Below are 16,149 nucleotides of genomic sequence, written 5' to 3' on the forward strand. Positions count from 1 at the left end.
TTTGTTCTGGGTGATTTCTGATAAAAGAGTAGTGTTACAAAAATGTTGAAAAGTTTGGGCTGGGAAGAACTGGGAGAAAGAAGACGAGCTGCTCGATTGAGTGGTATGTTACATGTAATAAATGTGAGAAACATACAGCTATAACACTCGGAGTAAGAAGCAGACAGTCGACAATAACATTCAGTTAATAACGAAACAAACTACCCTCTCTTCGTCCAATGATTCAACTGTAACACTTCTATTTCAACTTGAATGTCAATCTACCACACATTCTTAACAACATTGCAGCATTGCAACAAATTGAGATGGTCCATAAAGGCCTTATTTAAACATCGTTCTTCAACTTCAACTTCGTATTTTTTATCAAACTGAACCACATCACCATATGCCATTAATTTTCGATTTATGTCTTGTAAACAAATTTTGATGGTCACATGACCACATTTCACTATTATTCTACATTTTTATTAAATACGATTATCATTGTCATTTTCGTTGTAACCGCTGGTCGGCCAACATAATTTTTAGCAATCCTATCACTCGTTTTTGACAGACTGTTGCTTTGTTCATTTTAATTATAATAGAAGCCTTCTAATGTCATATCACCATCACTTTCACCAATTGTAATTTTACTTACTCATTGTACTATCTTTATAACCAACTTAACTTTGACCATATGTTAATTGTAGTTCTAGCCTCTCCAAGGTTTAAAAAAAAAATGTTTTATTTCATGTATATATAAATCAGGTGCCTGTTTCTATTTTAAAGTTAAGATAATGGCTGATGATGCCTGAATTCATGGCAAAACATGTACCATTTTAGTCAACATGCCAAAGTAAACCAACTAAAATAAGATATTTTGTATTGATTAGGTGGTAAATTCAATAAATTAACTTATTGATATTATTCCATTTGAGTGGTATATTCCGAGATGTCAGCGGAGAAATGGCGTGGAATGACATTTGTAGACGAATAAGTTTGAGTGGCGTCTTTAAAAGTAGGAAAGATCACAATATAAAGGTGAAGTTGGAATTCAAGAGGACAAATTGGGGAAAATATTCATTTATAGGAAAGGGAGTTAGGGATTGGAATAACTTATTAAAAGAAATAAGTTTCATAATGATAGATCCGTATTGAACTGTGATTACAATAGAGTAAAATAATATATTATTATTGGTCCACCTTTTCAATACAAAATGAAAATTACATATATTATTTTACTCTATTGGAATAACTTACCAAGGGAGATGTTCAATAAATTTCCAATGTCATTGAAATCATTTAAGAAAATGCTAGGAAAACAACAGATAGGGAATCTGCCACCTGGGCGACTGCCCTAAATGCAGATCAGTATTGACTGATAGAGAGTTTTGGGTGGTGGTGAATAACCCAACTCTCTAAAGGAGCCAACGCCTTTGGGTGAAGAAATCCCTTTCGTTATGTGCTCATTCTCCAGCGGAGGAAATGCCACTAAAATATAGCAAGCAGCGTCCAGTCTCCAGGTTAGAAACAGCCTCATTGAAATCTGACACTTATGCTATCAAAATGCCTTTGGGTGTGGCGAGTCCACCATAATAATAGCCTACGTGAAGCATCAAAGTGTATCAGAACAGAGATCAAAGGAACACCACAGAAGCGATGTGCATCGTTTCTGTCTCCACGGAGGTGTGAGAAGTGAATAAAGGAAAATGATCCACTCCTGACCCAGGAGCTCCCTGGATAAGGGTGACAGAAGAAGAAGGTAAGATGTCATATTAATTTACTGCATTAATTTACTGCATGCCATGTCAAATACAAAACAGGCAGAATTTTGACAAAACACCACTGAGACCATGATCAACCAGCATAACATTAATTTGGAACACATAACTGTCGGAGTAACAATGAAGAAATATGATTTTGCAAAATTCAAAGTGAGACAGTATAAGTCAACTGAGATAAAAATAATATAACAAACCTTCTTTGCTCAAATTCAAGCTCATCTTTTTTGTTTGCTAATGCAAATACTCGCAGTTTGCAGCCAGACCAATTCCGCCTTGTGCTGATGATATAGGGTAACAACAATGTTAGACCTAGAAATACGAATAAAAATCATTATATGATCATAAGATACAGTTCTTATAAAATGAACAGAAGGTGAAAGTGTAACACATACCTCCATCATCATACAGCCACCAAACATCAATTGTGCCCTTCTTCTGTTTCTTCTGGAACTGGGTAAGAGCATTGAGGACTTCTTTTGGAAGAGGACTGCCTCCAGGACCCCTAAGACATCGGTAAACAAAAGTTAGATTTTCAACACACTGAGAGAAGACTACTTTACGAACAGCTCTATTCTCATTGTTTAATCAAATATACCTGTAGAGGTCTGTCTTAGACTCTCTCTTCTTCTTCTCTCTTTTGCTAAGTGTAAGTTTGCCTTTGTCCTGCTCAGGTTCAGTGACGGTCACTGAAGTTGGCTCAGCATCTTCTGCATTAGGACTCGCACTCACCCTTGCTTTGTTTATGTTAGGAGTAGCAGGAGCTGAGAGGTCACTAGCACTACTGGCTACAAGAAAGAAATTGCCATATATCACAATAAACAAATATATAATTTAACACGAGAAAATATAACATGAAAATGTAATATATGCTATGGTAAAAATAATCAATTGCCAGATATACATAATAGGTGGTTATTGAGTATTAACACCAATAATAGTAGTAAGTTTTTATCAAACAGATGAATTATTAATTTCTACCAGTCATTTTACATAATTTTCAAAGTGGGTTGATTTGTTTAATTAATGCTTTTGACAATAATCAATACAGGCAATGGAAGTATAATTACACATATAACAAACATCTAAACTTTAAAATAAGTAAACATTTGCATTTTAAACATGCAAAAAATATGCATAAAATTGACAGAATTAAAGGAGCCTATTAAAGAAATTTAACTTCCAAACCAAATGAAGTATTCACTAGATATAGCTATAGCAATAGCCCAGATCTGTATGCAAAAGGCATGTATATATATTATATAAAAAATAGAATATATATATATAAAAAGGTATGCAATAATTATATACCGTACTTAGTAAGTCCCACCTTCACTGACATTTTAACTTATGTTTGACAGTGCATATAAATGCATATTCCAAGGGAAATAGCTTTCCTAGCTCCACTATATCAGATTGAAGTGTCCCACACAGACAGAACTTTGTGATTTGTGGAGTCATCACTTGGCCTATACTGATACATTTGAATGAAAGTCACATAGTCAATAGAAAAAAACCAGGCTTTCATTTGGTCAAAGATCAACCCAATTTACTGACTCTCTTTGGATTTATTGCATGTTAAGTTTCAGCTATTTACAACAGGTCATGTTCTTATAAGCAAACAGTAACTTACCCAGAAACAAAGATTCTCTTAGATTGTTTGTTTGTATAATAAGTTGACTGCAGTGATTCAAAACTGTCTTTAAGTGATAGTGAATGTTTGGAGGATTATACAAGTTTGAATGGTGTTATTTCATGACAAAAAAGTGAACTACTGAAGTCTACTTGCACTTATTTATTTCAGAAAATATTTCTTCAGTTCCGAGGATCTCTGGTTCATTACCTGACAGGATTGGGGAATTCAGCCACATCTGATCAATTCCCTGATTTGAGGACTGGGTCTTTTGTATTTGTTCAAAACATGCTTCTTCCTATACACACAACACACCACACTACAAAAACATGCGATAGTGAATACATCCCTCCACAAAGGGAAGGGAACAGGGCCAAATCCGTACATGCAACACAGATCACACCAGTAATCTCCCAGGCTCAAAAGTGACAGAAGCAGCAGGAGAAGGAGGAGCTGTTTCATGTCTCCTATTTATATTGTTGTCATATCTGTATACAATAATGATGATTATGTTTACATTTCAAGGTGATGCATTAGGATATGTCTTAGGTAAATATATATGGTGCTGTAGAAATTCATGCAATGGAATCAGTACTGTAAAGTGAGGTTATTCTGATCAGGTGGTATGAATCTGACCATTTAGTATTTTTCAATAATAGAAAACGTGTGTTTGGCACCATAACAAAAAAATCCCGTAACTGATCATTTTGAATTCTCGACTAATTGATCTACAATAATGCTTAGTTGTAGCAAACAATAACTGCCATTGTGTCCACATGTTCCTCACATGTGCTAAACTCATCGTACATCAATCTGCTAACCACCAAGTACCTCATTTAAAAAATGGTTATGTTATGAAATTTTCAGTTTTTACATGCAAAATAAATTAGTGATTGGATTCACCCCATTTTGTGACCTGAAACCAATGAAGAATGAATGAAATAAAAATTAATTCATGAATCTACCATTATCGAAACACTGTAGTAATAATTTCAAACTTGCATTGCAATCTAATGGCAGTGAATGGAATGTTTTTAAGATCTTCTCGATTTTTTATTGGATTCACCCTAGTTTACAGTACTAGGCAGGGCAACTGTCCTTATATACTGTAACAGCCATAAATAATGTAAGATTTCCCATAAAACAAATACTTTATATGAATTTTGTTCATTTGTTTTGCATATTACACTGCATATTCATTTACATATTCCATGTATGCATATTTCCCTATATTACTGTACATAAAAATTCAGGCTCTGCATATCACAATACCATAATGTTCCAGCCTTTGATATTCTTCTGGAGATTTACCAATTGATTTGAACTTGCCTTATTTAAACTTCATCAATTAATGCACTGAACATTTCCTTTATCAAAGTGGCTTTATTTCTGAACAATGTCAGCCAATCTACTGTTAAAGCATTGCATCAATATGTCTCTACCTTGTGCATTCATTTACTAATTCACTAGTAAGAATTAAATCACACCACAATGAATTAAGAGGTTTTTTTTTTAAATTACAGAACAGCTCAACTGCTAAGAGGCACTAACTTCCTGGCTAAAAATATATTCCTCTTGCTGATTAAGAAAATTTGCTGCGTATTACACTGATGTATTTTTGATATCAGCACGTGTCATTTGTCAACATCTGGGTGTAATATGTGAGACAGAGAACTGGAAACGTGTCTCGAGGATTTCATTTTTGTTGGTAATATTTTGTATTTTGAGAAATGAAGAAATAAGAACTCATAACAACTCTGGAATCTGCTGGAATATTTTTTATGTAATTGGAACATGTTTGTAATAATCTTTTTTAAATAAGGAAACAGCAAGATATATTGAACAATATGAACACTGCAAGATGCAAAAGTGTTTTGAAGTGATTTTTTTAAATGTAAATTTTATGTAATTCTGTATGTCAAAATTGTAATCTGATGTAAAATTTTGTAAGGTGCTTTATTTTGAAGCATCCTATACTGCACGCGTGGTTACCGATGTTGAAACAGGTGATGTAATTCCTCTCACATCAGTAGGCCAGGAAATGACCATATATAGTCATGCAATTGTATTGGCAAACGAGAATCTAGTGGAAATTATTTCTTATTGGTTAATTGTGATCGGGCCATTTCTGGCCTCTTGCCGGCTTTGGGAAAATGATGCGTGTGCTTGGCGTCAATTCCATCTGACCGTCCCCGAGTGCAGATGTGCTCAAGGGTTTCCCTCCGGGGACCCTACCTCCTTATTGGTAAGTGCCATTGCTATTTTACGTTATTCTCAATGTTTTCTGATTATTTTTTTTTGATTTAATTTAACTCCTTTGGTATTTCAGTATTTTCTTGCTTAATATAATTTTAAAAGTTTTGTTTTAACGTATCTGAGTTTGCCCTAAATTCTCGTACTTCAAGTCTTATACCTGCATTTTAATTGACAAGCCTTGTGTAATTCTACATACATTTAACTTGTGTTTTACTAAAGGATTTAAGCATCCTGATTATGTTTTCGCTTTGGTTAGCCAACCTGTATATGTCGTTGCATCAAGTATCAGCTGCTCTGTAATTTAACTTGTTTCTTGTAATTTTTCATTTGTTATTTTTAATAGAGTTGTGCTAGAGGGTGATTCTTGTAAGTCTTTCCTCCCCCATAATGCCATACCTTCCCATGGACCTCATAGGGTTCCTGTACCTTCCACTGGCCTTTTTTAGTTGTCATTTTTAGGCCTGTAAGTGTTCCCTTGTATATGATTTGATTTTGCGTACTGAAAGTTATTCGTCACGTTTCCACGCTCTGATGTGAAATCACCGCCACTGCGTCATTTAACTATTTCTTTATTCACATTTTATGTCAATGTTTATCATTATTATTTTTGTATTATTATTAGTATGTGTAGGTGTAATTGTCCCGATTACGGTTACACTGGGGATAACTATCATTTTTACAATCAAGAGAGGGCAATTATTCACAACATCCAGTAAATATCATAAAATACGATACACTGAAACACATTTATCACATTAGCCAATTCCACTGGTAATTATGAATAATATCCAGCTGGTAGACATAATATAGCTTTTGTCGATTCAAGAAAATGAGGTGAATTTCTTTACATTACACAGATAACTTTCCTCCACATCTCCAAGAAAACCATGAGGAAGTCTGCAAAGTGTTAAGAAATTCATCTTGTTTTCTTGACGCAGTAAAACCCCAAAAGCTTATATAATGTCAAAAATTATGGGCCGTGAAAGCATCAGTCTAAACAATATTTAGCTATTATGTACTGTATAATGCCCAGATTGATCAAGTTTACCGTAACATATATAATGCATTTTCAACCAACTTGTAAATGTCAAAATAAAGCTGCAAGAAGCTAACTTTCAATAATTGTCAAAAAAAAAAATAAAGCTGTCTCTATTTAGATGAGGAAAAAGCATCAACTCAATAAGTGAGCAAATGCAAGGAAAATTAATTAAATGTAACATTCCCCCTCATCACTGGTGAAAGCTGTGGTGAAATTCTGACATTTTTCATCATTTTGGCAATGGTTGCTGGAGCATGTAGGAATGGCTATCACTCCGGTAGCTGCAAGATTTCTTTTCAACTGATCTCCTTTGCAACCAATTGCAACAAACTGCCACACGTTTGTCCTTGCTGAGAGTTATAAGTAATGGATAGGAACAAACAAATAATGTATCAACTCATATATATAAATTCTTCTTTTCCTGTTGCTATCTCTTTCCACAATGACATGTCATGGTATATAGCCTATTATATATTCCTTCTCATACTTAATTCTTTCTATATATGATGTGATATAGCACTTGTTCTTTTCAATAACTTACACCGACCCATTGGGCTGCTTTCTTCCCCTCTGTGTTTGTCCTGAATTCCTAGTCCTTTACCACATGTATTCACCTTTATCTTTTTCTTGTCTTTACCTGACTTTCTTATTATCCTATGCTTCAAGACTTACGAGCTGTTAGGATAGTGTTGAAGCCTGCACTCCTGATGAAGCTGGCAAGCACAAACAAGCTCATCAGGAGGTGAGTAGAAGGGGATATGGAAGAAGTAGAGATGTCCTTTGGTGTTTTCATTAGTGTTGGACACTATGTCCCCGTTTTGGCACACTGTGCCGATGCACAGTTATGTTCTGCTGTTCCGGAACATTGAGTGTCAATTGTTCTGAAACATTCTCAAGCAAGACCAAGATAGTGACTTGCTGTCCCATCAGAAGCGCCACAATGCACTGCCCTTCGCCTACTAGCTGACTGTACAATTTTCTTAGTACTAGCTGACTGTCGATACCGGCTCTGTGCTGGAGTGTTCCGTGTTCTGTCACATCCTCTTTGTTCTGTGAGTTCCGTTGCACCGGCAACTGGCCTTCGGTGCATGCGAATAATGTAATATGTTCTATTTGTCTTCATCTGTTTTGTAAGAGTGTTTTTATTTAAGACGGTAAATTTTGCATAATGTCACATCGGAGTCCTGTTCAGGACTTCTACTAGAATAAAACTGGACAGAGTGAAATGCAATTTATTTTCTTCTATTTTGTTTGCAAAGGGATCTTCAACCGGCACAGTGACAAGACATTTCAAACTTAAAGATTCCACAGCTTATTTTCATGTTCTGCATGTATATTGTGTTTAATTTTTATTTTCAAGTTCTGCTTGTATAATTTTATTTTTAATCTCCTGTCCCGCTTGTATATAGAGTTTAATTTTTCACTTTGTGTTTTGCTTGTATGGGTTATTTTTATTTTCGTGTTCCGCTTTTAGGCCTATATTGTGTACATAAATAAGAGTACTGACGAATATTTCTTCAACTGGGCGAGTATATTTTTAATTGATGAAAATAACATTGTGACATTTGTAAACTCATGTATTGCCAGTGTAATTGTGACAGGTGTATTTCAGAATTCTTATCTTAAAAACAACATTCAGACATGACATTTTTGGGTGCGTATTTCATTCAGAGTTCTGACTGCTTTTTTCACATGCTGTTAATTTTTATCCTGGCCCTAATTACTCACAATACAGGCCGATACATTCAACTGGTGAAAATATCCTTGAATTAGTTACTTTTAAACACCTGTACTGCCAATGTAACAATGTTTCTAGGATATTAAACTCAATGCTATATTTTAACATAAAATCTCAAATTTCCCATATATTCAGTTCCATGACTTTCAATCATTTCCTAAAGAAACACAAATATTTATAACAAGATATTTAACTACTATGTTTAGCTATTCAGTACTAGGATGTTCAAGCTTTCGGAATTTGACAATCATTCTATAACGTGAAATCCCTGATTTTTCTAACACTGTTCTTACCAAAACACTAGGGATTATTTATACTCAAGAAAGATATGGATACCTTCAACTACCAATTATGCTATTAAGTGGTTTAACCTTGAGTTACCACAACATTCTGGCATTTATTCAGAGAATAGATTTTTCTACAAACCTCTAAATAAATGCTGGGATAAAAACCTTACCAAAAGTCTCGAAGCACCCTTTCCTAATCTGATGTCATATACAACAAAGAAATGTATCGTTATAGATACAACAATAGTATCAGTTATCAGAGAAGTTGCATAAATAAGAAAATCCAAAAGAAAAATTAATAAATACACCACAGCATCTTTTCTAGCTGGAGAGTTGGCTGCTTACGCAGCTCAACATGCCACGGGTGACGCTACATAACATACCTGTGACAAGATCAAATAGAGAACAACACAACTCTTCTGAACTTCCTGAAATGAAATGGGAGGGCACTATGAAATTGATCCAACTAAAGCAGATACCAGAAACTGAATCCAATGCTCCAAAAACTGAAGAACCTCTTTATCTCTTCTAGAATGGAAGAAGACAAATACACTACATCCTCAGATCAAGTTATCTGCCCTCCAAAGACATGTATTAAATGCAAAAGTACATTGGAGAAACTTTTCACAAGATAAAAGGAGGCAGCTAGGGTAAGTTAAAATCATTTTTTAAAGAATAAAATCACTGAATATGAGAATATCTTCAAAGAATATAACAGTGACTGAAAAATTTTGTAGGTTAATTAGTGCCACCTTTTCTCCTTTTTGCCGTATGACAAAACTGTGAAAACCCAGCAGTTCAAAACTTACACAGTAAGTAGAAAGGATAGTTCAACAGGAAACTAACTATATAAATCTACTAACTGTACTTAAAACTACTGTAATAAGTCAACTCAAACTTTTGTGAGAAAGACAGAACAAACTACATCAAGCCTGGAAAATACAATTAAAAGAAGGTTATATAAATTCTAATGCATTAATTTCCCAAAGCTATTATAATTTTACTAATGTCTCTGTGAGAGGGAACTAATTTTCAACACTGTACAAATACCATTCTAGACATAAAAGAATACAAGTATGTACAGTACAAATGAGAATGGAGGTGGTAGTATTATATTCTAAACTACATAAAGGCACGCAGTTAGTTTAAACACCCAGTAATGCCTGCACCGTACTACATTAAATCTTCAAAACGCACATACACTCATTGTTTTCAAACTCATTAGTTTATTAATCACAGGGTCAAAAAAAATCTTTGAATTACTCCCTTTAACAGGTGGTGGCACTCGCAGCTAGCTACATACAGTAAATAAGCATGATATAAGCATCAGTAAAAAGTAAGATTCCATTTAGTGTAACTTCATGTATATAAATATATGCCCAGTGTTTCCAAATATGAGAATATTAAACAAATTCTGGCAAATAAGCCTGAGCTCAACTCCTAATCTTTGTGCTGCATAACCTGACAATTCCATAACTGGCAATATCAGGGGTATATTAATACTTCATATAGTTAGTATCAGTAGGTACAGTATTTGCTGTGCAGTAGCTCGTCACACTGTTTGGCACCTTGTCCAAATCAGAATAAAAAAACAAAAAGGCATGTTCACCATTTTGTCCTGATTTGGTTCCACCAAACTCCGATACTTCCAAAAATCAGAAGTACTGAATGGAAAACATTTCTTGGTTATTGAGATCATTAAAGGCCAAGCCACATGTCACCAAAATCACCTTTATGGTTTATGTTTCTACCAATAGGAAACTCAATTCTAACTATTTTTCTTTAAGTTTACCTCCTTAGCTGTAAAATTACATATTTTATTGTATATCAAACTTAAATGTACATTTTTACACATTTCCAGAAAATGGGAATCAAAGTTCAAAAACAAAAGACAACTTTACAAGTCATCATTTGATTTCATTTCGATATAAGGTGTTTAATATATTCTATTTTAACTACCAGATGGCACTGCATACATACATGCATGTCCAACCTTTATCCTGTTTCTCTACAGGGTCAGATATGAAGCGGGATGAATCTTCAAAGAGAGTTTTTATGACTGGATGCCCTTTCTGACGTCAGTTTTAAAACTCTCCACGCTGTTCATATAGACTGAGGGCATATGACGCTGATGATGGTGATTTGTCCATTGGATGGAGACATTAAGCCTTGAGTAGACCCTTTGGTGATAGTACGAAGAGAGAGGGTAAAACCCAGTACTGGCAGATAGCCTACTCCATATGAACAGTGTGGAGTACGTTATATCAATCATTTTCCTGTGTATTGGTCTTTTCTTATTGCCCAGTATTTCTTCATTCTTTCAAATTTTAATTTCCTCTCATCTTCTAAGATAATAGGTTTGGCTTTTAATGCAGATTTGTCTGGGAACCTTATATTTTCATCTTTAGTTATTACTTTAGCTGTTTGATTGAATAGTGAAATTTCTGTAATTTTTAATTCTACTAGGTCTTTTTCAGTTTTTTAAAATCAGTTGGGTTTTGTTTTGCAGTTACAGAAGAAGTCAAAGATTTGTTTGGTTAGTCTATTAGAGTTCATTCCGAGAAGATGACCATAAACATGTATAGCGTACTTGTTTTTCACATAGTATCTGAGAGTTTTTTAGTTTTCTAGTAGTGTGTTTCATTCTTGATGTATATTATCTTATTATCCTGAAATTTGGTCTTATAATCTTTCTTAAAATTGTCCTTTCTTTTAGCTCCAGTTTCTCCATCTGGCCTTTGAAATTCACATTTGGTATTTCTGCCGTGTATAGTGCTTCTGGTCTAATCACTGTTTTATAATGTTTAATTTTGGAGCTCCATGAAAGTGATTTCTTGTTATATGTATCTTTTGTTAGCTGGGAAGCCAGTTCAAGTTTATTTTTCCTCCATTCCATTGCTTTGCATTCCACTTCATTCTAACTAATCCATTCTCCAAGATATTTGAGTTCTTTTATTATTTCAATCTTTTGTTCCTGGACTTTGAGGTATTTATGTGGGTGCTTGTTGTTTTTCATGATTTTGGTTTTTCAAATATTTTTTTCTTTTGTTATTGGTTTTATGTCGCACTGAGACAGATATGCCTTAATGGCGATGATGGGATACGGTACGGCTGGAAAGGAAATGACTGTGTCCTTTATTAAGGTACACTTCCAACATTTGCCTGAAGTGAAAATAGGACACCATGGAAAACCAACTTCAGGGCTGCTGACAGTGGGGTTGGAATCCTATCTTCCGAATGCAAACTCAACGCTACGAGGTGCAAATTGTGCAGCCAACTCACTCAATGGAAATTATAAATGCAGCCTAATACAACTGATCATGGAAGGCAAGATAGAAGGACTTGTGAGGAGAAGATTACCCTAGGTGAAGAACCTCTGACAGTGGTTCCACTCCATGATATGGCAAGTCTGATACGGAAAACATAAAATAAGAAAAATTATTCAATGATGGTTGACAACCTTCTGTGAGGACACAACATTGGAAGTGGAAGAAGAATACATTTTCAGTAAGAATATCAATTGCCGTGATACATTGTACCATCTCTGTACAATGTCCGGCTCCATTGCTAAATGTTTAGCATGCTGGCCTTTGATCCAGTGGCTCCCGGATTCGATTCCCAGCCAGGTTGGGGATTTTAACCTTCATTGGCTAATTCCAATGGCTCGGGGGCTGGGTGTGTGCGTAGTCTTTATCATTAGAATTCATCAAACGAAGAGCCCATCCTCATAGACATGCAGGTCGTCCGGCATCAACTCAAACGACCTGCATCAGGCTTCTTTGGAGGCTACATGCCATTAACGATTATCTCTACACAATGATTAACTAATCATTTCTTTTCTTTTGAACATTATGTGTTGAAATACAGGAAAAACAATGTGAATTGAGTATGTTAAGAACAAAGTTCAAAATTCTGCACATACTTATAAAGGAATGTTAAATTTGCAACCTAAACATAAAGGCACAACAACTTCTGCAAACATCAAAATACAAATAAAATATATCTACTCAAATCAGCTTTCTGTTATAATCTTATTTCTCAATTCTAATACTCAGACTCCTCAAAAGTCTGGCGAGTTATTCCGGGAAGTATTCTTTTGACAGAGAAACATAAGGAAGTATTCATGAGACAAACAATCAATTGTGAGATTTGTGCTGAACAAAGCAGAGGCGGGACAGGTTTTTTCTCCGAGTACTCCGGTTTTCCCTGTCATCTTTCATTCCAGAAACACTCTCCAGTAGCATTTCATTTGTCAGCCATTAATCATTGCTTCAGCAGCCGGCACAGTCCCTATCCTCGCCGCTAGATGTGGCTTCATTCATTCCATTCCTGACTCGGTTGAAACTGGAAAAAGGTCGTGGATTTTCAATGTAGTAAGGAGCGTAGTGGATCGGATCAAGGAGGAAGTGTGTGTTTGCAATAATTTGAGGGAGAAGCAAAAGATGATGTATAGGACAGACTCAAGTATGTCTTGACAAAAACATAGATCCTGCTCGAATGGGATAAAATAAGGATTCTTCTTCTTCTTCATAGTACCGTATCAGGTCCCCCTGACGTTGGCGATCACTGTGGCGAATGCAGAACGATCTCTAGCTAGGTGGAAAAGTCTTTCAACACTGAATTTCAGTCCATTCTTTGATGTTTCCAAGCCATGATGTTCGCCTCCTCCCAACACCTCTTCGACCCTGTATTTTACCTTGTACAATCCACTGTAAGATGAGGTAACGGTCATTTCTAAGGATGTGGCCATGGTAAGAGATATTCCGGAGTTTTATTGTTTGAACGAGTTCCCAACTTGCTCTTGCCCTTCTGAGTACTTCTTGGTTCGTTAGTCGTGCAAATCTGAAATGTGTCAACAATAGCCTCACCAAGTTTTAACTGCAATAATTCAAGTGGCACTACCTTCTGAAAAATTCCCTTTGACGACAAATTTTACACAATCTAGGTTACATGGAAGTAATATCATGAAAAGATAGGGGCTGCCTACCCGAGGTGGTAAAGGTGTACTGGGTTCACCTGGAAGGACATGAGTTTGATTCCCTGTCAGAAAGCTGAAAAGTTATAGAAATTTGATTTCCACTTCTGGAGAGGTGTAGGTCCTGAGGTTCACACAGTCTCCACCAAAAATGAGTAACATGTTAATATATGGGGGGCAACGGCAGCCAGGCATAGAACTAACCATTCTATTCCATCTAGTGTCAAGGTGGAAGCCTTTACCTTTCACTCCTCCAGAGACTTTCATATCTTGTATGGAGATGGTTTTACTTTTAACAGGGGTTTCCGAATGGCAGCTGCTGTTGGACTTGGAGTGAAAAGTGACAGCTGAAATAAGTGCCACTGGCATGGATTTGTATAAGGTGGATTACAGCTTGCCAGGAAGTGATCAACACACTATGATTTCGGAATCCTTCACCACAGCACATATGCATGAGACGTGGTGTCAAACATCGAAACTGCAGCGGACTGCCGCTGACTCGAGAACAACTGAGTGGTGCCTTCATAGCCAGTCTGCCCGGCATTTTCTCTTCCACTTCACTTGCCGTACTGAAGCCCATCTTCTCCGCTGAGTAAACCATTGAGTAATGGTGTTTCAGTAGCATTTCTTCTTCTACTGAGGGACCATCGGCCCTCCTAAAGAACCTTATCTGCCCAAAGCCATTGGCCTCTTTAGATTGTACTCTTATTTATCCCTGAGTCCAGGGCTGCCTCTTCTGCCATCTCCACCGCACTGGAGTCCATCTTCTCCGCCGCAGATACCGTTAAGTTTTTCACTCGTAACCCTAAGCTCGGATCCTTACCAGATGTTACACACCGGGTCAGTGTGCTCTGGGATTCACATAGGCAGGGGTGGCACTCCCTGGGGAGGGCTGCCCCCCAAAGAGGGTCCCTATCTGCTACCTGAAGTAGAGTAACTATATCAGTATAAACCTGAAAAAATGCCCAGTAGTGCTGAGTAGAGCGGATAGTACCTGGTCGAGTCGAGTCACTAACAACATGTGGCAAAGTAGCTCTACTCTACTACCCCCACCCATCACCCATGTCAAAATTCTTACTCGCTTATGAACTCTACCTGTGTTAACACACTCGTTACCTGTTTGTTTAGCAGAGTAGAGTAGAACACTGTTTATATTCTGGCTGATGACACTGTGTCAAGTGGTGATTTATTTTCTTTTCAGAACTTTAAAAATAAGCTTTACACAAGAGGAAACATTGTGGCTTGTGGAGCTATATGACAAATATGACTATTTATGGAATCTGAGTACCAGTAACTATAGAAACAGAAATAAGAGACAAGCCATGAAGGCAGAAATCATAGAAAAATTAGGAAAAGTGGGCTTTCAAATGGATGAATTAAAGCAAGAAATAAAAGCCTAAGGTGTGCTTATATTCAGGAGTGTATAAAAATTCAAAAGTCTAATAAATCTGGTTCAGATCTAGTTGATGTACACATTCCCAGTGTGAAGTGGTTTGTAACTATGGATGCATTAGTTAAAACTGCCAAAGGAAATTAGAAAACTAAAGTTTCTGTAGTAAGTTAGAATTTTCTATTCTTCTAAATTCTCCTTGAAGGATCCTTTATATGACGCGTGAAATCAAAAAAAAATTAGAAAGGCTCTTGTAGGTATTACCTGTTGCTAGAAAATATAATCTCGAGCTTCAATCTTGGTGGTTTAGCATCTTGTTATCAATGAAAATGAAAACCTACAACCTGTTTTCCAGTCATTGACCGGGTCAGGGATGTGATGAATGAAGCAGATATAGGCTATTGGTACGATGGGGTCGCCACTCCCAAAGTGATTTATTAATGAATGATAGATGCTATGAAATGAGAATGGAGAGTGTTGCTGGATTGAAAGATGACAGGGAAAACCGGAGTACCCGGAGGAAAACCTGTCCCGCCTCCGCTTTGTCCAGCACAAATCTCACATGGAGTGACCGGGACTTGAACCACGGTATCCAGCGGTGAGAGGCCGACGCGCTGCGGTCTGAGCCACGGAGGCTCTGTTATCAATGTACCTTGTAATTTTAATTTGCCATTTACCATATATATGCCAACGGCCATAGCTGTGTTGAAACACCGGATCCCGTGAGATCTCCGAAGTTAAGCAACATTGGGCGTGATCAAGATTTGGATGGGTTGCCACGCACTGTTGGTGGGGGGTAAGGGAATGGAGGAGCGAAAAGGAACTGGCCACCCTACCGCACGTAAACTCCGGCTCAGGCACACCTCTGCGGAGGTTCGGACCTGCCTTCGGGCAGAATACACCCTTAACTTTACCGTATATATAAGTTCTTCAAATTTCATGGAGTCATCTGAAGACACATTCTATACTCTACAACTTCCTCTAAGGCTCTCCAAAATCTGTAAGGATATTGACAAAATGGGCATCAGACAAGAAGATGTTAAGAAGAATGATGTAATATTTCAGCAGTTT

The 16,149-nt window shown here is 36.5% G+C and overlaps 1 protein-coding gene across 1 annotated transcript in view; it reads right to left on the bottom strand.

Moving 5' to 3' along the window:
* Positions 1-16,149, bottom strand: part of LOC136863365 (bumetanide-sensitive sodium-(potassium)-chloride cotransporter) — a 756,312-nt gene that overhangs the window by 63,345 nt on the left and 676,818 nt on the right. The window contains exons 15-17 of the mRNA XM_068225649.1: positions 2,359-2,548; positions 2,156-2,265; positions 1,958-2,072 (exon numbers count right to left, since the gene is read on the bottom strand). Of these exons, the coding sequence (XP_068081750.1) occupies positions 1,958-2,072; positions 2,156-2,265; positions 2,359-2,548 (415 nt within the window). The remainder of the gene's footprint in view (positions 1-1,957; positions 2,073-2,155; positions 2,266-2,358; positions 2,549-16,149) is intronic.

Source organism: Anabrus simplex, chromosome 1 (genome assembly GCF_040414725.1).
Source record: "Anabrus simplex isolate iqAnaSimp1 chromosome 1, ASM4041472v1, whole genome shotgun sequence".
Lineage (NCBI taxonomy): Eukaryota > Metazoa > Arthropoda > Insecta > Orthoptera > Tettigoniidae > Anabrus > Anabrus simplex.